The 25959-nt window shown below is 47.7% G+C and overlaps 1 protein-coding gene across 1 annotated transcript in view; it reads right to left on the reverse strand.

Moving 5' to 3' along the window:
- Positions 1-25959, reverse strand: part of LOC102449199 (IgGFc-binding protein-like) — a 120648-nt gene that overhangs the window by 88233 nt on the left and 6456 nt on the right. The window contains exons 2-4 of the mRNA XM_075907483.2: positions 20386-20442; positions 10865-12130; positions 5256-6527 (exon numbers count right to left, since the gene is read on the reverse strand). Coding sequence (XP_075763598.2) covers positions 5256-6527; positions 10865-12130; positions 20386-20442 — 2595 coding nt within the window. The remainder of the gene's footprint in view (positions 1-5255; positions 6528-10864; positions 12131-20385; positions 20443-25959) is intronic.

Genomic DNA, 25959 nt, shown 5'->3' on the forward strand with positions numbered 1-25959 from the left:
GCTGGTACTTAAAATTAAAAAGGTCATAGAGCAGTTTTTAAACTAAAGGCTGGGAGAAAGCTGACAGGTGTGGAAGAACACATGGATGAGACAGAGACATCTCTTAGGGAAGGGTCTAATAATAGAGATTCTCTGTGCTTTAGTAAGTAGGAGATGATAGAAGAAAATAAAAATGGGTAAGAACAGATGATAAACGGCCAAATAAAAAAGGGTGCTATTCAATCACATCAGGAAATGGCAGACAGCTAAAAAACATTTTTAAACTGCTTATACACAAACGCTAGAAATCTAAACAATAAGATGGGTGAACTAGAGTGCCTCATATTAAAGGAGGACATTGATATAATAGGCATCACTGAAACTTGGTGGAATGAGGTTAATCAATGGGACACAGTTATACCAGGGTACAAAATATATCAGAAGGATAGAACAGGTTTTGCTGGTGGGGGAGTGGCACTTTATGTGAAAGGAAATATAAAGTCAAACAAAGTAAAAATGAACCAAACTGTTCCATGGAATCTCTGTGAATAGTAATTCCATGTTCTAATAATAAAAATATAACAGTGGAGCTATATTACCAACCCTCTGACCAGGATAGTGATATTGACTATGAAATGCTAAGGGAAATTAGAGAGGATATAAAATTTTTTTAAAAATGTGGAAATGTGAAGGTGCGGTGCTGCCCCGGGAGCTCCCCTGGCTGAACAGGCCCCACCCCAATGGCCCTGCTGGGCATGCTCGAGAGGGAGGCTGGGGATAAAAGCCCGGGCAGACAGTCAGTTAAGGGAGATAGCTGGAGGGGCAGGAGTTCAGGGAGGAGCTCCTGAACTGCACCAGCTGCTGCAGCCACCCCGGGAGCAGCAGCCCCAGCCCCAGCCCCAGCCCCAGCCCCAGCGCTGGGCAGGGAGATCGTCGGACTGAAACTGACCCGGGGAGCAGCACGCAGAGGATGGCTAACTGCATTGGTGGGAAGGAGCCCAGGGTAGAAGATTGACCTCCGGGAGCTCAGCGTGTTCTGGCAGGCATCCCCACTGAGCAGACAGCGAAAACTTTTGCTGCCATCAGGGCCCTGAGCTGGGAGCCAGCGGAGTGGGAGGGCCTGGGTCCCCCTACCTCTCCACCCCAACTCACGTGTGCTCCCTAGACTTGGGGAGAACTATGCCGGAAGGTCTTCCACAACCCTACAGAAGGACTTGTACTTTGGGATTGGGCCTAGAGGGCTGTATATGCCCTAAAAGAGGGGCATTTGCGTGGAATTTAGGGCAGCTCTGTCCAAAGGGGGCTGTAATCCAGCCATAGGGGACATTTGGGTTACCAAGGAGCAGGCACCCCCTTGACAGGAAATTTCAATAATCCCCATATTGCCTGAGTACACATCACTGTAGGATGGGATGAAGAGATAAAGTTTCCTTATACCTTAAAGGACTGATTCTCAGAGAAGCTTATTCTGGAACGCACAAGGGGAGAGGCAGTTCTTGATTTAGTTGTAAGTGGCGGACAGGATATGGTCCAAGAAGTAAACATAGCTGGACCGCTTGGAAATAGTGACTGTAATGTAATACATTTTAACATTCCTGTGGTGGCAAAAACACCACAGCTGTCCAGCACTATGGAATTTAATTTCAGAAAGGGGAACTACATAAAAATTAGGAGGTTAGTTAAACAGAAATTAAAAGGTAAAATGCCAAAAGTAAAATCCCTGCAAGCTGCATAGAAACTTTTCAAAGACATCATAATAGGGGCCCAATTTAAAACACAGTAAGAAAACCAAAAAAGTACCATCGTGGCTTAACAACCAAGTAAAAAAAGCAGAAAGAGATAAAAAGGCACTGTTTAAAAAATTGAGGAAAATGGAAAGGAGCATATACACTATCAAATTAAGTGTAAAAATATAATAAGGAAAGCCAAAAAGGAGTTTGAAGCCAAAAACTCAAAGAAATGACAAAATATTTGTTTAAGTATATCAGAAGCAGGAAGCCTGCTAAACAACCAGCAGGGCCATTGGATGATCAAGATGCTACAAGAGCACTCAAAGATGATAAGTTCATTGTGAAGAAACTAAATAAAATTTTTGCTTCAGTCTTCACGGCTGAAGATGTTAGGGAGATTCCCAAACCTGAGCCATTCTTTTAAGTGACAGATCTGAGGAATTGTCCCAGATTGAGCTAACATTAGATGAGGTTTTGGAACAAATTGATAAAGTTAACAGTAACAAGTCACCGGGATCAGATGGCATTTACCCAAGAGTTCTGAAAGAACTCAAACATGAAATTGCACAACTATTAACTGTGGTTTATAAGCTACATATTAAATCAGCTTCTGTACCAAATGACTGGAAGATAGCTGATTGGATGCCAATATATGAAAAGATCTCTAGAGATGATCCAGGCAATTATAGACTAGTAAGTCTCACATCAGTACTCGGCAAATTAGTTGAAACTATAGTAAAGAATAATATGGTCAGACACATAGGGTACGTCTAGACTACATGCCTCTGTCGCCAGAGGCATGTAGATTAGGCTACCAGACATAAGAAAATGAAGCGGCGATTTAAATAATCGCCGCTTCATTTAAATTTATATGGCTGCCGCGCTGAGCCGACAAACAGCTCATCAGCTGTTTGTCGGCTCAGCGCGATAGTCTGGACGCGCGGGTGTCGACATCAAAGGCATTTGTCGACCACCCAGGTATGCCTCCTGGGATGAGGTATACCTAGGTGGTCGACAAATGCCTTTGATGTCGACACCCGCGCATCCAGACTATCGCGCTGAGCCGACAAACAGCTGATCAGCTGTTTGTCGGCTCAGCGTGGCAGCCATGTAAATTTAAATGAAGCGGCGATTATTTAAATCGCCGCTTCATTTTCCTATGTCTGGTAGCCTAATCTACATGCCTCTGGCGATAGAGGCATGTAGTCTAGACGTACCCATAGATGAACCTAATTTGTTGGGGGGAAATCAACATGGCTTCTATAAAGAGAAATTATGCTTTACTAGAGATCTTTGAGGGGGTCCACAAGCATGTGGACAAAGGGGATCCAGTGGATACAGTGTGCTTAGATTTCCAGAAAGTCTTTGACAAGATCCCTTACCAAAGGCTCTTAAGTAAAGTAAGTTGTCATGGGGTAAGAGGGAAGGTCCTTTCATGTTTTGGGACTGGCTCTGTTCAATATCTTCATCAATGATTTAGATATTGGCATAGAAAGTATGCTTATTAAATTTGCACATTATACCAACCTGGGAGGGGTTGTGACTGCTCTGGAGGATAGGGTCATAATTCAAAATGATCTGGACAAATTGGAGAAATGATCTGAGGTAAACAGGGTGAGGTTAATAAAGACAAATGCAAAGTGCTCCACTTAGGAAGGAACAATCGGTTTCACACATACAGAATGGGAAGCGACTGTCTAGGAAGGAGTATGGCAGAAAGGGATCTAGAGGTTATAGTGGATGACAAGCTGAATATGAGTCAGAAGTGTGATGCTGTTGCAAAAAAAGCAAATATGATTCTAGGATGCATTAACAGGTGTGTTGTGAGCAAGACACGAGAAGTCATTCTTCTGCTCTACTCTGCGCTGGTTAGGCCTCAGTTGGAGTATTGTGTCCAGTTCTGGGCACCGCATTTCAAGAAGGATGTGGAGAAACTGGAGAGGGTCCAGAGAAGAGCAACAAAAATGATTAAAGGTCTAGAGAACATGACCTATGAAGGAAGGCTGAAAGAATTGGGTTTGTTTAGTTTAGAAAAGAGAAGATCGAAGGGGGGACATGATAACAGTTTTCAGGTATCTAAAAGGGTGTCATAAGGAGGAGAGAGAAAACTTGTTCATCTTGGCCTCTGAGGACAAAACAAGAAGCAATGGGCTTAAACTGCAGCAAGGGAGGTTTATGTTGGACATTAGGAAAAAGTTCCTAACTGTCAGGGTAGTCAAACACTGGAATAAATTGCCCAGGGAGGTTGTGGAATCTCCATCTCTGGAGATATTTAAGAGTAGGTTAGATAAATGTCTATCAGGGATGGTCTAGACAGTATTTGGTCCTGACATGAGGGCAGGGGACTGGACTCGATGACCTCTCGAGGTCCCTTCCACTCCTAGTATTCTATGATTCTATGGATTGATTATTGGTTAAAAGACAGGAAACAAAAGGTAGGCATAAATGGACAGTTTTCAGAATGGAGCGAGGTAGCTTGTGTGGACTTCCAAGGGTCTGTCCTGGGATCAATCCTATTCAATTTATTTATAAATGATTGAGAGAAAGGGGTGAACAGTGAGGTGGCAAACTTTGCAAATGATACTAAACTGCTCAAGATAGTTATGAACAAAGCAGACTGTGAAGAGCCTCACAAGGATCTCACAAAACTAGGTGATTGGGCAACAAAATGGCAGATGAATTTCAATACTGATAAATGCAAAGTAATGAATGCTGGAAAAAATATTCTCAACTACACATACAAAATGATGGGAACTAATTTAGCTATAACCACTCGAGAGATTTTATTGTGGCTAGTTCTCTGAAAACATCCACTCAACGTGCAGCAGCTGTCACAAAAGCAAACGTAATGTTAGGAATAATATACAAAGGGATAGAGAATAAGACAGAGAATATTTTATTGTCAGTTTATAAAACCATGGTATGCCCACATCTTGAATACTGCATACAGATGGGGTCACCTCATCTCAAAAATATATATTGATATTGGAAAAAGTTCAGAAAAGGGCAACAAAAATGATTAAGGGTTTGGAATGGGTGCCATATGAAGAGAGATTAAAAAGATTGGGACTTTTCAGTTTAGGAAGGAGAAGACTAACAGAGTGGGATATGATAGAGGTCTACAAAATCACAATAGGTATGGAGAAAGTGAATAAGGAAAAGTTATTTATTTGGTCCCGTAACACAAGAACTAGAGATCATCAAATGAAATTAATAGGTAGCAGGTTTAAAACAAACAAAAGGAAGGTTTCCTTCACACGGCGCACAGTCAATCTGTGGAACTCCTTGCCAGAGGATGTTGTGAATACCAGGACTTTAACAGGGTACAAAAAAGAACTAGATAAATTCATGGAAGTTAGGTTCAGCAATACTTATTAGCCAAAATTGGTAAGAATGGTATGCCTAGCCTCTGTTTGTCAGACCCAGCATGTCTTTCCAGCTTCTAAGCTAAAATTCTGTAACAATAGGGAGTCAGGTTTGAGGCTACATAAAGGTGGCAAGATAGTGAAAAGTGTGACAAGATATTATCAAAGTTACTTTACTCACTGCTTGCACCAATAGCTGGAGATCCATATGCAGTTTTGGAGGCAATCCCAATGCTTAGAAGCCCAAATGGAGATCTTGGGTGCTCAATGGTTTCCCTCTTGAATCCTTTGCCAAGACTGTATTGAGCCCAGGAGAACTCTGTGCCTGGAATTGGCTTCCATACAAGGTTTCCTAATGGTTTCTTATCAGTGGTGATACCACCAGATTCTGATGTTTTGGCTGTTATCAGTGCATAGTTTTCATACTTGTCCTGCCCATGGATGTGATAGATCTGGCAGTATCCAGACACATCTGGGATCGTCAGGAGGAACGGATCATACGAGATTGCCCCTTTTTTCCCTCCAGTGCAGAAGAAGACAACCTGGATCCCTGCACTAGCAGAGATATACAAGGGGTTAGGGAATTTGATTTCAAATGGCACAACCTGCCCAGCAACCAGGTCCCTAGTGGCTTTCATGTTCCCAGCCCGATAATCCATGTGGGTGTGTTGGGAAGCAGCCACATACACCAAGTCAAATTTGGGCTGGAAGGATAAAGGAGGTACGATGAATGTGGTGCCCCAGCCAGACACCGGCAGGAGTTGCTCACTCACATAGTCACAGGCAGTGTGCTTTAAAACACATACGTGTCCACTATAGACGGCCACGGGATTCGCGGACACAATCCTGGTGCCAGATAAGTCATCTTGGCTCTGCAGCTGGACTGCCTGGTAAGCTCTAAGTGAGATGACCAGTTTTCTCCCTGCTCTGTAGGTTTCTCCTTGGAAAGTTACAGCTCCTTTGAGGTAAACTTCAACAACGGTGGGATCCTTCCAAGCTACTACAGCAAATTGCTTACCAAGATCTTCTCGATTCCCCATTGGAGTCACCACATAGTACTCAGTCCCGAGTCTCTGCACAGGGTACACTACAGTGGTATCAGCCGTATAAGACTTGTAGTTCAGAGAGAGGATGGAGATCTCATGGTCAGAGCGGATGATGACTGTGTGGTCAGACACTTGGCTTCCAGCCAGGTCCACGAATGCAGGGATCATCACAGATACTGTGTCTTCAGGATGTGCAGTGACAGTGACCAAAAAATCTGCTTTATTCACTGAGATGGTGACGATCGTCCCAGGGACATAGCCAGTAATGAACAACTTGAAGTTTTTACCACCATAATACGGTAAGTGATTCTGCATGAAGACAGTGATAAATTCTGTCCCTTGGGGGCCTGAGCAAGAAGCAGGGGGTAGATCTGCAGGCTGAATGGTAGGAGCAGCTCTCAAAATGCCTAGACAGAGGAGAGAAATACTGAAAAGCATCACAATCCCAGTCATCAACTTTTACAAGCTCTGCTCTTGTCATCAGATTTGGGAACAAGCAGAAGAGACACAGGAATGGCAGGAATAACCCCACCTCTGCAAGTGAATGTCACTGGTACATTTTACAAAGCCAGCTGTACCTTCATCTCTTCCTCCAGTCTCCAGACAACTATGAGACCTCTGCTGTCTACATGGGGACTTAAGTCAGCATACCTATGCAACTCAGGGATGTGGATTTTTCACACCCCTGACTGATATAGTTAAACCAACCTGTGTCTCTAGCATAGACCAAGCCTTGGAGTGTCTTACGTTTTGTCTCAGGATCTATCCACGTTTGTCCTGAGAAGTGCATTTCCCTCTACCTCAACTGATGTTCCTGGACAGTCACACATCAACCCAGTCTTTGTGTATAACTATTTTGGGTAGGGGTGATTTTATACAAATAGTTATATGAATATAATTTCTGTATGGATCCAGTCACACTGCTATAAAGATGCCCAAGGCTCTGTCTACATAACAAAGTTTTACCATTTGTACGATATAGTTATGCAGGTGATATATTTTACTGATATAACCCCCAGTGTGGACACCTGAATTCCAGAATGAGTATCTTTTTTCAGTTTCATTTACACTGCTTCCCAAGTAATATTGACTAATCAAAAAAGTGTGCTCTTCTAGAGGAATAAGGCCATGTCTACACTATACATTTCAGCCTTCACAGTTGTGTCAGGCAGGAGTGGGAAGAGGTGTTATAGTTGACCAATATAGATATGCCAGCAAAAGCCTCTAGTCATTTATGCCAACAAAACTGTGCTGTTGCTGGTATATTTCACTGGGCCAGATTTACATTACAGATGGTTGGTCTACACTACAAAATTACACTATCCTACAAAATTAGATTTACCTAACTATGTCTCCCAGGGGTATGAAAAATCCATACCCCTGAGCAACATACTTAAGCCAATCTAACTCACCATATAGACAGGTTGATGGTGGATTTGCACAGTGATGGGAGAACCTCGCCCAGTGCTGTTGATCTACACCATGCAATTTTAGTGTGTTAAGTGCAGACATAGCTGAATGTAGTGTAAGGTTTACCATATAAAGTGCAGAGTTTTGCTGGCATAACGCAATTAGCTTGAAGTATAAAAACGCCACAATCTTAAATACACAGCGAGACCAGCAAAACCCTTGGTATACACTCATTGCGTACTGGCAAGAGTCCTTTGCCAGAATAGGTCATGTTGCTCAGGAAAGTGGTTTAAGAACTCCTTTTGCCAGCACAAGCTGCATCACCACTATAGGGTTTGCCAGTTTGGCTACACTGGAATAGCTGCGCCAAAAGAACCTCTGTTGTCCAATAGCCTGAGGACTAGTCTGCTATCTATCTATCATAGAGAGTTTGTGCATCTGTCTGTCCATGAATCCATCTGTACATCCTTTTATTGAAGAACTTCTAAACAGTCAGAGTTAGGACCACCACGTTTGGGCTATGTCTACACTGGCATGTTCTTGCGTCAGAAATATGCAAATGAGGCTAAGCGTGGAATATCGCCGAGCTTCATTTGCAAACCTAATGAGCCGCCATTTTTGCCGAAGAGGTTCTTGCGCCAGAAGGAGCATCTACACTTCCCCTTCTTGCACAAGAAAAACCCTCTTGCGCAATGCCGTTATTTCTGAAAATAATCAGCGTAATGGCATTGTGCAACAGGGTTTTTCTTGTGCAAGAAGGGGCAGTGTAGACAGCTCCTTCTGGTGCAAGAGCCTCTTCTGCAAAAATGGTGGCTCATTAGGTATGCAAATGAGGCTCGGCAACATTCCACTCTTAGCCTCATTTGCATATTTCTGGTGCAAGATCCCGCCAGTGTAGATATAGCCTTGGTGTGCAGCTTCCTCTTTTCCTAACGTAAAGCAAGGTCAGGGTTTAGTTGTGCCAGGACAATAGGATGTGCCTTAAATGGCATTGTTTTCCATAACACAGACAGGGAGGGGGCTGATCAGAGGGACAGTTATACTGCCGACTGACCACGGGGAGCAGCTATGCTGCAGAGTGGCCAAAGGGGTATGGCCTCACCAGGAAGATAGTGGCTAGCTGGGGCCAGGGCTCTCCATGTTCCTGGCCACCAGCATGTTACCTGTCCTCCCCACCCCAAACTCCTTCCACCAGCCCTTGGTCACAGCACCAGACAGGGAAGGGGTAACCAACCAGCCAGCAGCCCCACCATCCCAGAGGAGCATCATTGGTGCTGAGGCTGGGCCATGCAGCCCCACGCTCCCACCCCCAGGCTTCATGGCCCAGCCTCAGCACTGCTGGGGGCTGGAGCCCAGCCACACATACTTGCCTCCCCCCACACAAGGAGCCTCATTGGCAGTTGAGGCTGGACCATGCAGCACCCTCCCCCCTCTCCTTCCAAGGAGCCAGTGACTGGATCTGGGCACCATATCCCCAACCCCCCAGGGGGAGCTGGCACCTACAGCATCATCCTTAGTGCCATGGGTGGCCCTAGTCAGCCCCCCTAGACATCTAAGCCCCCTCCCCTGAGTTCCCTGACCTGATCACCCACCTCCTGCCCTCAATCCTTCACTCCTGCCCCCTTACCCTGAGCTCCCCACATCCTACCACCTGCTCTGACGACTGCACCACCTAATTCCTGCCATGAGTCCTCCAACCCCTGCCCTTACTCCTGTACCCCACACACTGCAAGTCCATGCTCTGAAGGACCCAAGCAATGCCAGGTAAGTCTTCTAGTAAGTTATACTGGCAAAAGCACTGTATGGCTGGTATAATGTGGGTCGCCCTAGGAGTGCTTTGCCAATACACTGATACAGCAGTCCTTGTATATGCTCCTAGTGACGACCTTACCTGAAAGTGCCTATTCAGGAGGTTATACCAGTAAAACTTCATTGGTTTATATTCAATCCTTTGGTTACACCAAAAGAACATGGCTTGTGTAAACAAATCCTTATGCTAGTAAAGCTTGCTTTTTGCCCAGATACTTACACTAGTGCAGCCCTTTGCATGTCACTGCTATAGCTGCTAAAAGTTGCTTCAGAACACTATAGCTTATTCTCTTTCCTATATGGAAATAGCTGCGTATGACGGGCCAGAAATATTCACTTGGTAATTCCTGCATCATGTGACTGAGTCAGGGTCCTCCTATTGCATACATTTGTGTGTTTACCCTTAACTCTGTCCCCTTCAAAGACTGGTCATTGAATGTTCTGATGAAGGCACACTCTGGAATACCACTTTTCATCCAAGCCCTGGTCTACACACATATTTTGTACTGATATAACTATGGTGGTTAAGACTATGCCAAATTATAATATCAAAATCTAGAGCAGATACAGTTCTTTTAATGAGAAAGTGTCTTACTTCTCATCCTCACTACAAAGTCTTGCCAGCATAGCAGTCAGCTAGAAGTGAGGGGGGAAAATCACACCATTTAGCCAATGCGGGCTGGCAAAGCCCCTGTTGCAGACACAGCTATGCCAACAGAAGAGTGTCTGTTTGCACAGCTAATGTTATTCAGAAAGATGGTAAAAACAGAGCTCCTTCTGCTTCACACCACATTTCCACAAGGGGTCTCTTCCAGCACAGCCAAGGTGCTGTAACATTAGACAAGTGTATCCCCTTTCCCTGACAAAGTGGTGGAAGCACATGTCTATTAATATAATTATATTTCACTAGGGAGGTTGTAGTTCTTTAGCTATAGCACTTTAGTTAATGTGGGTCAAGCAGTTTGGACAATCTAAGTGAATGGTTGGGGCTGCTGTCCGGATGGTTTGCTCCATTCCCTTTTAATGATTCTCATTTATAAGCCTTACTGATGTAACAACATGGCAGAAAAGGACTCATTCTCTCCTGCTTCACAGGGAATCTCTTTACAAAGCACCCTCTTCAGGTTCACGATACATTGGAGTAGAGCACACAGCAATCATATTTCTGTTCTGTATCAGGTCTGCTGACAGTCTGAGCAAAAGGGGCAATTGCCGAAAGGCTCAGACAATTTAATGGGCCCTGGGGCCCCAGCTACTGTGGTGGCAGTTCTGCCTGTTCTGAGGAAAAAGTCTCTAAAGTCAACAACTCTTTTGATATGCCTCATGTAGGTTCACGGGTGGGGTTGCTGTCAATGGGTTTATTTGGTATTGATTGCTACAGTGCATTGGCCCCATGCTGAGTTCTAGCCTTTTCAAGTCTGAGAGAAAGTGTTGTCCAGTGCAGGGATTGGGAAGGAAGGGAACAGGGAAAGATGGTGGAAGACAGGTGGGGGGGGGGGAAGACTATCAAATAGATTATACTTGCCACCAATAGCCGATGAGCCATATCCAGCCTTGTCTTTAATCCCAACACTCAGGACACTAAATAGGGAGTGGGGATTCTCTATGACGTGGTTGGTAAACCCACTTCCCAAGTCGTATTCAGTCCAAGAGTATGCAATGCCTGGAATAGGCCTCCACGTAGGAGCACGTAGTTGTTTCTCATCAACAATAACACCAGCAGTCTCAGCCGTCTTGGCTACAATCACAGCGTAGTTCTGAAACAGCTCCTGCCCATGGATGTGATAGATCTGGCAGTATCCAGACACATCTGGGATCGTCAGGAGGAACGGATCATACGAGATTGCCCCTTTTTTCCCTCCAGTGCAGAAGAAGACAACTTGGATCCCTGCACTAGCAGAGATATACAAGGGGTTAGGGAATTTGATTTCAAATGGCACAACCTGCCCAGCAACCAGGTCCCTAGTGGCTTTCATGTTCCCAGCCCGATAATCCATGTGGGTGTGTTGGGAAGCAGCCACATACACCAAGTCAAATTTGGGCTGGAAGGATAAAGGAGGTACGATGAATGTGGTGCCCCAGCCAGACACCGGCAGGAGTTGCTCACTCACATAGTCACAGGCAGTGTGCTTTAAAACACATACGTGTCCACTATAGACGGCCACGGGATTCGCGGACACAATCCTGGTGCCAGATAAGTCATCTTGGCTCTGCAGCTGGACTGCCTGGTAAGCTCTAAGTGAGATGACCAGTTTTCTCCCTGCTCTGTAGGTTTCTCCTTGGAAAGTTACAGCTCCTTTGAGGTAAACTTCAACAACGGTGGGATCCTTCCAGGCTACTACAGCAAATTGCTTACCAAGATCTTCTCGATTCCCCATTGGAGTCACCACATAGTACTCAGTCCCGAGCCTCTGCACAGGGTACACTACAGTGGTATCAGCCGTATAAGTCTTGTAGTTCAGAGAGAGGATGGAGATCTCATGGTCAGAGCGGATGATGACTGTGTGGTCAGACACTTGGCTTCCATCCAGCCCCACAAACTCTGGGATCTGTACCCATGTTGTCTCTCCTGGATTTGCCTGGACATTGATACTAACATCTGCTTTGTTAACAGAAATGGTCACTGATGTCCCCGAGGTGTAACCTGTGATGAACAACCTGAAGTCTTTACTACCATAAGTAGATAAGTGATTCTGCATGAAGACAGTGATAAATTCTGTTCCTTGGGGGCCTGAGCAAGAGGAATCTGGAATGTCTATAGATGACACTGTGATGAAGATATCTGAAGCACCTGTAAAGACAGAAAGACAGAGGAGATAGGCATAAACCACTGTTTCAATTCTGTCCATGCCCCACCTTATGAGACACCCTTTTTTTTTTTATTATTCAGTGTCAGTTTTACTATGGAAACTTTATTAAAAGGAATTACTAAGGGAAAAAACAACTGAAGACAGTTGGCAGTTTTTCAAAGGGACGTTATTAAGGGCCCAAAAGCAAACTATTCCACTGAGTAGGAAAGAGAGAAAGTACGGCAGGAGACCACGCTGGATCAACTGAGAGATCGTATATGATTTAAAAATAAAAAAGGAGTTGTATAAAAAGTGGAAACTAGGTCAAATTACAAAGGATGAGTATAAGATTAGAAAGGCAAAGGCACAAAATGAACTCAATCTACTAGAGACATTTGGGGTATGTCTAGACAGCATCCCTCTGTCAGAAGAGGGATGCAGATTAGGCAGGTCGACATTGCAAATTAGGCAGGGATTTAAATATCCTGTGCCTAATTTGCATAAAATGGCCACCATGTTTTGCCGACTCAGCACTTTGTCGGCAAAAAGCGGCAGTCTAGAGGGGGATCTGTAGAGAAAGAAAGCCTTTTTCGACAGATCCTGTAAACCTCCTTGCAGCAGGCATAAGGGATCTGTCAAAAAAGGCTTTCTTTCTCTACAGATCCCCCTCTAGACTGCCACTTTTTGCCCACAAGCTGCTGAGACGACAAAATGCGGTGGCCATTTTATGCAATTTAGGTGCGGGATATTTAAATCCCTGCCTTATTTGCAATGTTGACCCGCCTAATCTGCATCCCTCTGCCGAAAGAGCGATGCAGTCTAGACATACCCAAAGGGTAACAAGAAAATATTCTACAAATATATTAGAAGCAAGATAAAGACCAAGGACAGAGTAGGCCCATTGCTCAGTGAAGAAGGAGAAATGATAACAGGAAATTTGGAAATGGCAGAGTTGTTTAATGCCTTCTTTGTTACAGTCTTCACCAAGAAGACTGATGGTGACAGGATGTCAGTGGAAGGGGGTAGGTTTAGAAGTTAAAGTAAAAGAACTAGTTAAAAATTACTTAGAAAACTTTTTTAAATTGTATCCTTTGGTATACAGGCAGTCCCCAGGTTACGTACAAGATAGGGACTGTGGGTTTGTTTTTAAGTTGAATTTGTATGTAAGTCGGAACTGGTACATATTGTACCCCAGGTGTCCCCGATTCAGCCGCTGCTGAAACTGACCAGCGGCTGACTACAGGAAGCCCGAGGCAGAGCTGCTTTGCCCCGGGCTTCCTGGAATCAGCCGCTGATCAGTTTCAGCAGCAGCTGACTTGGGAACACCTGGGGTAGAGCAGCTGGGGTGCTGCCAGGTTGGTCCCCGCAGCGCCGAGGTGCGGCGCTGCGGGGACCAATCCGGCAGCGCCCCAGCTGCTCTGTCCCAGGCGTCCAGATTCAGCTGCTGTTGAAACTGACCAGCAGCGGCTGAATCGGATACGCCTGGGGCAGAGCAGCTGGAGTGCTGCTGGGTTGGTCTGGTAGCGCCGACCCTTGGTGTGGCGGGACCAACCCGGCAGCACCCCAGCTGCTCTTGGGGACACCTGGGGCAGAGCAACTGGGGTGCTGCTGGGTTGGTCCTGCAGCGCCGCTCCTCGGCGCTACTGGACCAACCCAGAAGCACCCCAGCTGCTCTGCCCCAGGTGTCCCCAAGTCAGCCGCTGCTGAAACTGACCAGCGGCTGACTACAGGAAGCCCGAGGCAGAGCTGCTCTGGCCCGGGCTTCCTGGAATCAGCCGCTGATCAGTTTCAACAGCGGCTGACTTGGGGATGCCTGGGACAGAGCAGCTGGGGTGCTGCCGGGTAGGTCCCCGCAGCGCTGCACCTCGGCACTGTGAGACCAACCTGGCAGCCCCCCAGCTGCTCTACCCCAGGCGTCCTGATTCAGCAGCTGCTGAAACTGACCAGCGGCGAGAAAAGCCTGGTCTGCTGGGGGCGGGGAGGGCACACTAGCTGCGCCTCCCCATCCCAGAAGACCAGGCTTTTCTCGCCGCGGAGGACGGGGGCGGCGGGACCACTGCACATCTCGGCGGTCCCGCCGCCTGCATCCTCTGTGGCGAGAAAAGCCTGGTCTGCTGGGAGGGGGGCGCACTAGCTGCGCCCCCCCAGCAGACCAAGGAGACGCGGAGCAGCTTTTCTCACCGCAGAGCGGCTTTTCTTGCCGCGGAGGACGCGGGCGGCGGGACCGCCCAGACGCACCGCGGTCCTGCCACCCGCGTCCTCCGCGGCTTTGCTCTGCGTCTCCCTGGTCTGCTAGGCCCCCCTTCCAGCAGACCAGGGAGACACGGAGCAGCTTTTCTCGCTGCAGAGAACACGGGCGGCGGGACCACCGCAGCGCGTCTCGGCGGTCTGCTGGGGGAGAGGGGCGCAGCTAGTTCGAGCTTCCCTCACCCCATTCTTAAGTAGAGATCCAACGTAAGTCGGATCCACATAACCCGGGGACTGCCTGTATATGGTTGTGACAATTTTCTTCCACTATTTGATCTGAGGAAGTGGGTCTGGCCCATGAAAGCTCATCACCTAATAAACCATCTTGTTAGTCTTTAAAGTGCTACATAGTCCTGTATTTTGTTTTAGAAAACTTAAATGTCTTTAGGTCACTAGATCCTGATGAAATACACCCTAGAATACTCAAGGAGCTGACAGAAGAGGTATTTGAGCCTTTAGCTATCTTGTTTGAAAAATCATGTAAGTTGGGAGAGATTCCAGAAGACTGGAAAAGGGCAAATATAGTCTCCATCTATAAAAAGAGAAATACAAAGAACCCAGGAAACTACAGACCAGTCAGTTAACTTCTGAGCCAGGGAAGATAATGGAGCAAGTAATTAAAGAATCAAACTGCAAACATCTGGAAGATAATGTGATGGTAACAGCATACATGGATTTGTACAGAACAAATCATGTCAAACCAATCTGATAGCTTTCTTTGATAGGATAACAATTCTTGTGGATAAGGGGGAAGTGGTGAACTTAGGATGCCTAACTTTAGTAAAGCATTTGAGATGGTTTCACGTGGCCTTTCTGTCAATAGTCTAGGGAAATACAACCTAGATGGGGCTACTATACGGTAGGTGCATAACTGGCTGGATAACCATTCTCAGTAGTTATCAATGATTCAGTCATGCAGGAAGGACATAACAAGTGGGGTTCCACATGGGTTTGTTTAGGGACTGGTTCTGTTCAATATCTTCATCAACAATTTAGATATTGACATAGAAAATATGCTTATTAAGTTTGCAGGTGATATTAGCCAAGCTGGGAGGGGTTGCGACTGCTTTGGAGGATAGGGTCATAATTCAAAATGATCTGGACAAACTGGAGAAATGGTCTGAGGTAAACAAGATGAAGCTTAATAAGGACAAATGCAAAGTGCTTCACTTAGAAAGGAATAATGGCTACGTCTAGACTGGCATGATTTTCTGGAAATGCTTTTAACGGAAAAGTTTTCCGTTAAAAGCATTTTTGGAAAAGAGCATCTAGATTGGCATGGATGCTTTTCCGCAAAAGCACTTTTTGCGGAAAAGTGTCCGTGGCCAATCTAGATGCGCTTTTGAGCAAAAAAGTCCCGATCGCCATTTTCGTGATCAGAGCTTTTTGGAGCAAAACAAATCTCAGCTGTCTACACTGGCCCTTTTGCGCAAAACTTTTGCGCAAAAGGGACTTTTGCCTGAACAGGAGCAGCATAGTATTTCCGCAAAAAGCACTGATTTCTTACAGTAGAAAGTCAGTGCTTTTGCGGAAATTCAAGAGGCCAGTGTAGACTGATAGGTAAAAGCGGCTGATTTTCTGGAAAAACTGGCCAGTCTAGACACAGCCAATCTGTGTCACACCTGCAGAATGGGAAGTGACTGCCTATGAAGGAGTATGGCAGAAAGGGGTTAGAGTGGACCGTGAGCTAAATATGAGTCAACAGTGTGACACTTGCAAAAAAAGCAAACATGATTCTGGGCTGCATTAACAGGAGTGTTGTCAGCAAGGCACGAGAAGTCACTCTTCTACTCTGCTCTGCCCTGATTTGCCAGTACTGCGGCAAATGGAGTATGGTTTTGTCCAGTATCACAAACAAGGGATGCCATTTTGATGAGCACTCGAGTCCATCCCTGCCATGTTACCTGACACACATTGTGTGTGCCACGTTACAATAGTGGGCATGGGCCCATGTCATTCCCAGAGGTACCAGAATGTTTGGTATTCTAGGAGAGCTCAGTAGCCCCCCTAGCTGAAGGCCTATGGTTTGATTCCCTTCCGCGACATAGTGGGAGTGTTGTCCACTCTTGTAGTCAGTCCTGTGTTCACTCTGTTGTTACATTCACTCTTAGCTGTATTATGCTCTGTGTGTGTGTGTGTATGTACCTCAGTTTCCCCCAGCCATCTGCATGGGGGATGGGGGAGGAGGCTGGGTATGACTCACTGCAGAAGTGTATTGGGCCCAGACATTTGAGGGCCAGACTCAGGAGATAACAACTCCTGCCCGGAAGGGAGACAAAGGGTAGGCGAGGCTGACACCAGGCTGGGGGTGGGGGAGTACGGCCTGGGGAAAGGGTCAGTCTCGGCTGGGTTAAGATGAGAGAAGGATCTTAGAGCAGGAAAAGAGGGGAGAAGGGCCTGGGACCCAAGAGGAATAAGGCTGCCTGCTCTTGGTGCCTGTGTGAACATCGATCTTATGCTACGCTGTGTCCCTGTGAACCAATACACCTTCTGTTCTGCTTGCTGGCTGGGGGTCACGTCTGGCTGCGAATGGTAGTGCAGGGCTCAGGGACTCCCCGGCACGCCATGACACCTTCTCCAACAACCTGCCTGTATGGCTGTGGTTATTTGTTTATGTTCCGTTCCCCTACTCCTGTGAGCCAGCCTGCCCCTTACACACATGCTAGATTTGAAACGGTGCTCTCGAAAGTTGAAAGGCCCTTTATCCCATCTCTGATCCAGCCAAACCCCTGAACTTGGGGCCAGACTGAAAATGTTGCCCTAGAGGTGAAAGTCCCATATTCCATTCCCTGAGCCAGTCAAGCCCTCCCCTTGATCAGGGGCCAAGTTGGAACCAGCACCCTAGAAGCAAGAGGCCCAATATCCCATTCTCTTGACCCCTGAAATGTTGACCTCAGGATCTTATCTATGATCACTCCGGCAGGCAGGGGCAATGGGAACAGAGCCAGATCACCAGCAAAGCTACTGGCCCAGGATTTTTTTTTTAACTTCTGCAGCTGCTCTAACCACCTGAAGTCTCTGGCGGTTGGGGCGGGGGGGAAAGGAGGCCCCATCTGCCAACCCCAGAGTGTGAGGAGGTTTCTCTTCCGCATAGTTCTAGGCCTAGGGCTGCTGTGCTCAATGATGGTGCCAATGGAGTTCCATTTTGCTCCCACACTCCTTAGTGTCGCTGTCCCTGTTTTCCCAGTTTTGCCTCTTTCACCAGCATCCTCCACCCCGTCACCTGCAATCACTCTTCCTTCTCTTGGCAGCCACGCTAGTTTAAGTCCACCATGAAAGGCTTCGGTCCAATCCCCTCTACTTGCAACAAAAGGAAATGGACACAGCAGACCTTTAGTCAGCAACTGAAAACATCTGCAGTGGGAGGGCTGTCGTCTTGGAAAGAAACCAGGACCCAAGGGACAGGTCTCCCCATATGCTTCTTCCTGAGACCTTCTCAGTCATGCTTTTATGATTTTCCCCTTTCCTCATCTCCTCCCCTGCGGGCTACTCCATCAGTCATTATCCACACTGGATTCTTTGCCTCTTCTCTCCTCATCTCTCTTGCTGCTGCTCAGACGAGTGTCGCCGGTCACCTACATTTCCCCCTTTGCTCTCTAGGGCCCAGTGAAATGTAGGCATTGCCTAGACACTTAGCAGCCCATCAGTGGTCAATGGTATGTTGGCCCACTCAGTACCTACAGTGCTCTGGAAAATGAGATTTAGTCTCCTAACATGGTTAGCTGTTGCAATGCTGAGTGCAGTGCACCTTTCCAAACCTGGGTCCAGGTGACTATGTGAAGGCCTCAAAGCACTGCCATGGTGTCTAAGTAAATAGGCATCTTGATCCCATGGCCTTTCTTGCCCCACTTTGTCAATAACTCTCAGATCTACTTCTACCCCCTCCCACCCCTTGAACTCTCTACCTCCACCCAAACGTGTGTCTCTGTCCTACTACCTCTTATGGACATCCCACCACTTCCTTCAGCCAAACAGCATCCACCAAGCCAGTCTTCCTACTCTGCCTCCCTGCCTTCCATCACTGCAGACACATCGATGCAATTCCATAATCCCAGCTGGCAGGGACCTTCTCTCTCCCCCAGCCAGTGGGGCTTTCTCTCTCCCTTTCCCAGCTCTGGTACTATGGCAAAGGGCCAGGGGCAGGGGTTCAGGGCAGGGACGGCCACTTAAATAGTCCAATGGCCAGCAAAATGGCAAGCCCCAGCCCCAGGAGGCCACTCTCTTGGTCATGCAGCTGCCCCCAGTGGTCACTCTGCAGTATCGCATCCCTCCAAACAGCCCCCTCCCTTTCCATGTTATTGAAAACGGTCCCATTCCTGTTTTCCTGGCGCAATTTGGTGGCCCTAGCTCTTACCGTTTAGGAGGAGTTCTTGAACAAACAGATTCATAGACAGGCAGATGGACAGACAGAGACACACATTTCTAAAATATAGAGCTAGATGATGGCATCTAAATTAGTTATTACTATTCGAGAAGGATCTTGCAGTCATCGTAAATATGTTCTCTGAAAAGATCCACTCAATGTGCAGCAACAATCAAAAAGGTAACAATGTTTTCATTAGGGAAGGAGGCAGAAGATAAGACAGAAAACATCATAATGCCACGATATAAAGCCATGATCTGCCCACATCTTGAATACTGTGGGCAGTTCAGGTCATCCCATCCCAAAAAAGGTGTATGAGTATTCGTGGGCAATGGGTGCATGATGGGATTGGGGAGGCAAGACCTAGCTCCGTCCCTTCCATGCCACAGGAGTCCAGTCCCCATTGTGGCCACTGGCCCCTGCCCAAAGCTAGCACTTCCGTGCCACTGCCAGGCAGCCATACAGGCCCAGCCCCCACTGCCCCATAGCCCCTGGAGCAGCTGGGCAGCCTCCCGGCCCGGCTCTAGTTCCCAGAGCAGCCAGCCATCTGCATGGCCCCAGCCCCATTCCAGGCCCTGGAGCATCTGCACAGCCCCAGTGCCCCCAGAACAGCTGAGCATCTCCACTGCCTTTCCATCTCCAGAGCCTTTCCAGCCAGCCAGGCAGCCGTGTGACCCCAGTGTTCCCAGCTAGCTAGGCAGCCATGTAGCCCCAGCTTCCTGGCTGGCCAGCATGGGCGGGAGTCACCTCAGTCTTTTTGGGAGAGCAATGCCTTCCATTGCCTTTTTACCTGGAGCCCAGGTGAGACTTGAGGAAAGTTCAGGGAACGGCTACATACTCATGAGGGTGTGGAACAGCTCCGCTATGAGGGAGGGTGAAAAGACTGGAATGTTTCGGCTTGGAAAAGAGACAACGAAGGGGGTGAGGTGATAGAGGCCTGTACAGTGGGACCAGAGTGGAGAATGTGAATGAGGAAGTGTTATTGACCCCTCCATAAAATAAACAAACCGGAAGTGGCCCAAAGAAATGAACAGGCAGGTGGTTTAAGACAATCGTAAGACAGCACTGTTCCACACAATGCACACTCAGCCGTGGAACTTGTTGCCAGGCCAAAAGTATCACAGGGTTCTGAAAAGCACTTGATCAGTTCATGGAGGACAGTCCCTGAGTGCCTGCCAGCCAAGAGGATCAGCAACACAGCCCAGTGCTCTGGATTGCCCTAGACCTCTGGCTGCCAGAAGCCGGGGCTGAATGACAGGGGACGGGTCACTCAGTAAATTGCCCTGTTCTGTTTACTCCCTCTTAAGCCACTCTCAGAGCCCCAGCCACTACCAGAAGGCATATACCCAGCTAGATAGACCATTGGTCTGACCCAGGGTGGCTATTCTTCTGTCTAGGAATGTCTGTGATGAATTTCTATGAGTTTGGAGCCAATCTGTGGCCTTGTGTGGAAAGACCAGTCACATCAATGGCTCCGGGTGAGCTTTGCTTGAAGATTTGGTATCGTTATTAGTTCCAGTTGCTTCATTACAAAACTCAGGAGGGATAGTAAGTCCCCATGACATGAGCTTCATGCAGAGATAATTGATATGATCACCCTGCAAAAAACATACAAATGTCTGCGGTGTTGTTGAAATGAATACTCACTCCACAGCACAAATATCCAGGCCCAGAAGCGTAGGATGGCATTTGCGAACTCCATGGCTGAAAACAGAAAGAAAATACATCTGAAATTAATGAAGAACATAGCTTCATTTTGTGCCTCTTTGTGGAATGGGAGCAGAAGCTTCCAAGCCTGGCATTATATACAAAGAATGATTTCTTAAATCTTTCACCAGCTCTTTTGTAACTGTAACAGTCTAATCATTGAAGTTGATTGAAAAAAATCATGAAATGGCACTAAACATTAAATAGCCATAGAGCAGTTTTTAAACTAAGAGATGGGGGAAAGCCGATTGGTGCGGAGATTCATGTAAATCGGAAGGGGTATGTCTACACTACCCCGCTAGTTCGAACTAGGAGGGTAATGTAGGCATACCGCACTTGCAAATGAAGCCCGGGATTTGAATTTCCCGGGCTTCATTTGCATAAGCGGGGAGCCGCCATTTTTAAAACCCCGCTGGTTCGAACCCCGTGCAGCGTGGCTACACGGAACACGAACTAGGTAGTTTGAACTAGGCTGCTGTCACATTACCGAATTGGAGGGAAGCAGCCAGATCGCTGCTGCACCCATAGGTGGGGGTGCTGGCCCCAACAATGATATAGATGGGGGCCATGTGGGGTACTGAATGGGAGCTTGTTGTTTGCTGATCCTGTGTACACTATTTATGTGAGTATATAATGTCTGTGTGTGTAGATAGGAATCTGTAATCTGTGTGGAAGCTGAATATTTCTCCAAATGTGGTTGAGCATTGCTATGGACAGGCTGATTAGCCAGGCCCTGTGGGACAATGGCACTTGATGGGCCGAGGACACACCTAAAGCATGAGGGCGGAGACCTAAGAGCTGCCAGCAGAGAGAGGCTGAGGACCAGGTGACCGGCTGCATACAAGGAGAGGCCAGGGAGGAGATATAAAAAGGCCATGTGGTAGATGCCATTTGGTTCTCAGCTCAGCACTTCATCCCAGAGGCAGCACTGCAGGGATCGAAGAGCCCAAACGACCTGTGAACCCATCCTGATCGTAGGATGTGCAATAAGAACTTTTAAACCAGCAGCTGCAACATCTCTGCTAGAGCCTGCATCGAGAACTGGGAGATTCGGTGCATGTAACGTACTGTACTTTAATAACCTTACTCTCATGCTTTTCTTTCTTGTAATAATAAACCTTTAGATATAGATTCTAAAGGATTGGCCCAGCGTGATTTGTGGGTAAGGTCCAGAGGGTAAATTGACCAGGGATCTGTGGCTGGTTTCTTGGAACTGGACAGGACTTGTTCGGGGTAGGTGGGATTGGGTGTTAGGACCCCCCCACCTGTGTATGAGGCCCGGGGCCATCTGGGGCACGGATATTGCTGGGGTGTTGGAGGGGTTTTGCTCGGGAGGCTTCAGGCAGGCAGCTGAAGCGCTCTGTGGGACTGGTTTGTGGCCTGTTTGGAGAGGTCACCAGTCGGGGAGCTGTAAGGAGCCCCGGATTTGAGCAATTCGCCCTGAGCGGATGCCCTCAGCTGTGCCCAGACACGGCCCGGTCCATCACAGCTGCCTAGTTCGAACTACCTAGTTCGTGCCCCATGTAGCCGCGCTGCACGGGGTTCGAACCAGCGGGGTTTTAAAAATGGCGGCTCCCCGCTTATGCAAATGAAGCCCGGGAAATTCAAATCCCGGGCTTCATTTGCAAGTGCGGTATGCCTACATTATCCTCCTAGTTCGAACTAGGAGGGTAGTGTAGACATACCCTAGGAGACTTCTCTTAGAGGAGAATCCATTGATAGAGATTCTCTATGCTGTACTCAGAAAGAGAGGAGGGAAGAGGACAAACCATGGGCCAGAGCAGACAAACAACCGCATATAAAGGAATCCAGTCATCAGGGAAGGGCAGACAAATAAGCAGTGGCAAATTTTTAAAGTGCTTCTACACAAATGCTAGGAGTCTGACTAATAAGATGGGTGAACTAGAGGACCTCGTATTAAAGGAGGAGATTGACATAATAGGCATCACTGAAACCTGGTGGAATAAGGAAAATCTGTGGGACACAATCATACCGGGATATAAAATACATCGAAAGGATAGAGCAGGCCAGATGGGTGGCGGAGTGGCACTGTATGTGAAAGATTATGTAGAATCAAATGAAATAAAAATATTAAATGAATCAACATGCTCAATAGAATCACTATGGATAGTAATTCCATGCTCCAATAATATGAAATTAGCAGTAGGAATATATTACCGACCACCTGACCAGGACAGCAATACTGACATTGAAATGCTGAGGGAGATTAGAGAGGTTACCAAAATAAAGAACTCTATCATAATGGGGGACTTTAATTATCCCCATATTGACCAGATACATGTCACCTCAGGAAGAGAAGCAGAGATAAAATTTCTCAATGGCTTAAATGACTGCTTCTTGGAGCAGCTGGTACAGGAACCCACAAGGGGAGAGGCAATTCTCATTTTAGTCCTGAGTGGAGTGCAGGATCAGGTCCAGGAGATAACTGTTACAGGACCACTTGGGAATAGTGACCATAATATAATAACATTTAACATTCCTGTGGTGGGAAGAACACCTCAGCAGTCCAGCACTCTGGCATTTAATTTCAAAAGGGGGAATTACACAAAAATGTGGAGGTTAGTTAAACGGAAATTAAAAGGCACAGTGACTAGAGCCAAATCCCTGCAAGCTGCATGGAAACTTTTTTTAAAACACCATAATAGAGGCCCAACTTAAATGTATGCCCCAAATTAGAAAACATAGCAAGAGACCTAAAAAGAGTCATCGTGGCTTAACCACCATGTAAAAGAAGCAGTGAGGGACAAAAAGGTATCTTTTAAGAAGTGGAAGTCCAATCCTAGTGAGATAAATAGAAAGGAACATAAACACTGTCAAATCAAGTGTAAAAATGTAATAAGAAAAGCAAAAAAAGATTTAGAGGAACAGCTAGCCAAAAACTCAAAAAGAAATAACAAAATGTTTTTTAAGTACATGAGAAGAAGGAAGCCTGCTAAAAAGCCTGTGGGTCTCCTAGACGATTGAGATATAAAAGGAGCAATCAAGGACGATAAAGCCATTGCGGATAAACTAAATGATTTCTTTGCTTCAGTCTTCACGGCTGAGGACGTTAGGGAGATTCCCAAATCTGCACTGTCCTTTGTGGGCGATGAATCTGAGGAACTGTCCCGGAACTGTCCCCGAAGTGTCATTAGAGGAGATTTTGGAACAAATAGAAAAACTTAATGTTAACAAATCTCTGGGACCGGATGGCATTCATCCAAGGGTGCTAAAAGAACTCAAATGGGAAATTGCTGAACTATTATCTGTGGTTTGTAACCTATACTTTAAATCGGCTTCCGTACCTAATGATTGGAAGGTAGCCAATGTCACACAAATATTTTAAAAGGGCTCTAGAGGCGATCCTGGCAATTACAGACCGGTAAGTCTAACTTCAGTACCGGGCAAATTAGTCGAAACAATAGTAAAGAATAAAATTGTGAGGCATGTAGAAGGACATAATTTGTTGGACAAAAGTCAACATGGTTTCTGTAAAGGGCAATCATGTCTTACTAATCTATTAGGGTATGTCTACATTACAGCAGTAATTCGAACTACTTAGCTAAGCTAATTCGAATTAGCGCATCTAGACTTAAAAACTAGTTTGAATTAGCGTTTTGCTAATTCGAACTAGCGCGTCCACACCGTTGAATGCTGGGACGCATTTAAGGGCGGCTGAAACCGGTTCTGGCAGGGCATCAGGTCAGTAGTTCCTTTGTTTGGCTGCTGTCTGAGGCTATCTGAGGCTCGTGCTTAAAGGGACCCCCCTGGACAGCCGGTTCTCAGCTTTTCCGCTTGCTTGCCTACCTCGCCAAGGGACAGCAAAGCATTTTTCTCTGCGCCTGTCTGTGTCGGTGGTTCTCTTTGGGGACGCCGCCACAGTTGGCAACATGGAGCCAGAGATCGCCCTGGGCTTTCTGGTGCAGTTTTTAGACTTGCTGCTGCAAGCCTGCCAGCAATGGCTGGAGGCTGCCTGGCACCACCTGGTGCACGTCAGCCCCCTACCGCTCCACTTGGTTTCCCTGGGGGACGTGGAGGAGCCGCAGCAGCGCCCGGACGCCAGCGTGCCCCACCGCATCTGGCGTCTGGACACCAGCAGCGACTGGTGGGACCGCATTGTCCTGGAGCGCTGGGGAGACCCAGAACTTCAGGATGAGGAGGGACACCTTCCTGGAGCTCTGCGAGTGGCTCGCCCGTGCTCTGCGGCGACAGGACACTCACATGAGGCCCGCCATCCCCCTCCAGAAGTGTGTGGCCATTGCGCTCTGGAAGCTCTCCATGCCGGACAGCTACCGATCCGTCGGGAACCAGTTCGGCGTGGGGAGATCCACCATCGGAGCAGTGCTCATGCAGGTACGGCACCCACCGGCCACTGGGCCGGGGGGGTGTTGCAAGGAGGGGATGGGCTGCCCCAGGGAAAACGGGGTAGGAGGAGGTGAAAGTGCCCCGCACCGGAGGGTTCGGTCTGTTCTGGCTGTACTACATGCCGCCCGCAGAGGTTGCTTCCGGATGTGGGGCACGGGGCAGTGCCAGGCAACAAACACTCCCAGCCACCCGGGCGCCCCAGTGATTCGCAGTTTGCTGTGTCCCTCTGAAGGTGGTCAAGGCCATCAACTGGGTGCTGCTCCTCAGGGTGGTCCACCTCACCGACCCGGACGTGGTCATCTGCGGGTTCGGTGCCCTCGGCTTCCCCAACTGCGGGGGGGGGGGCCATCGACGGGACGCACATCCCTATCCATGCCCCGGAACACCAGGCCTCCCAGTATGTCAACCGAAAGGGGTACTTCTCCATCCTCCAGCAGGCCGTGTGTGACCATAGGGGCCAGTTCACGGACATTAATGTGGGCTGGTCTGGCAAGGCACACGATGCACGGGTGTTCCAGAACTCCTCCATGTGCCAGAAGCTGCAGGCTGGCACCTTCTTCCCTGACCGCCACATCAGGGTCAGGGACGTGGACATGCCTGTGTGCCAGGCTGGGGATGCCGCCTACCCCCTACAGCCCTGGCTGATGAAGCCGTACACGGGGCACCTCAACCCTTCTCGCCAGGCCTTTAATGCCAGGCTGACCAGGGCCCACATCATGATTGAGGGGGCCTTTGGCCAACTGAAAGCCAGATTTAGGTGCCTTCTCACCCGCCTCGACCTCGCTAAGCACAATATCCCTCCCGTGGTGGCAGCATGTTGCGTGCTGCATAATTTGTGTGAGTGAAAGGGGGAGGCTTTCCTGCCAGCCTGGATGGCTGAGGCTGAGTGCATGGCTGGCCACTACGCTCAGCCCCGCACCACTGCTGTCCGAAGCCCAGCGGGGGGCCGTCCGGATCCGGGAAGCCCTGCGGGAGAGCTTCCAGGTGGAGGAGGAGGACTGAACTCTCCCTGCATGCCCCACTTGGGTCTTCTTCCACCCTCCCCCCCTTCCCCTTTCCCCTTCCTAACCCCCCTTTCTAATGTCAAATAAAGAAACCTGTTTTGACAACCAAAATCTCTTTTTATTTTACATAACTGGGGTGGGGGAA

The sequence above is a fragment of the Pelodiscus sinensis genome, chromosome 22, assembly GCF_052426305.1.
Source record: "Pelodiscus sinensis isolate ZL-2025 chromosome 22, ASM5242630v1, whole genome shotgun sequence".
In the NCBI taxonomy this organism is placed as follows: Eukaryota; Metazoa; Chordata; order Testudines; family Trionychidae; genus Pelodiscus; species Pelodiscus sinensis.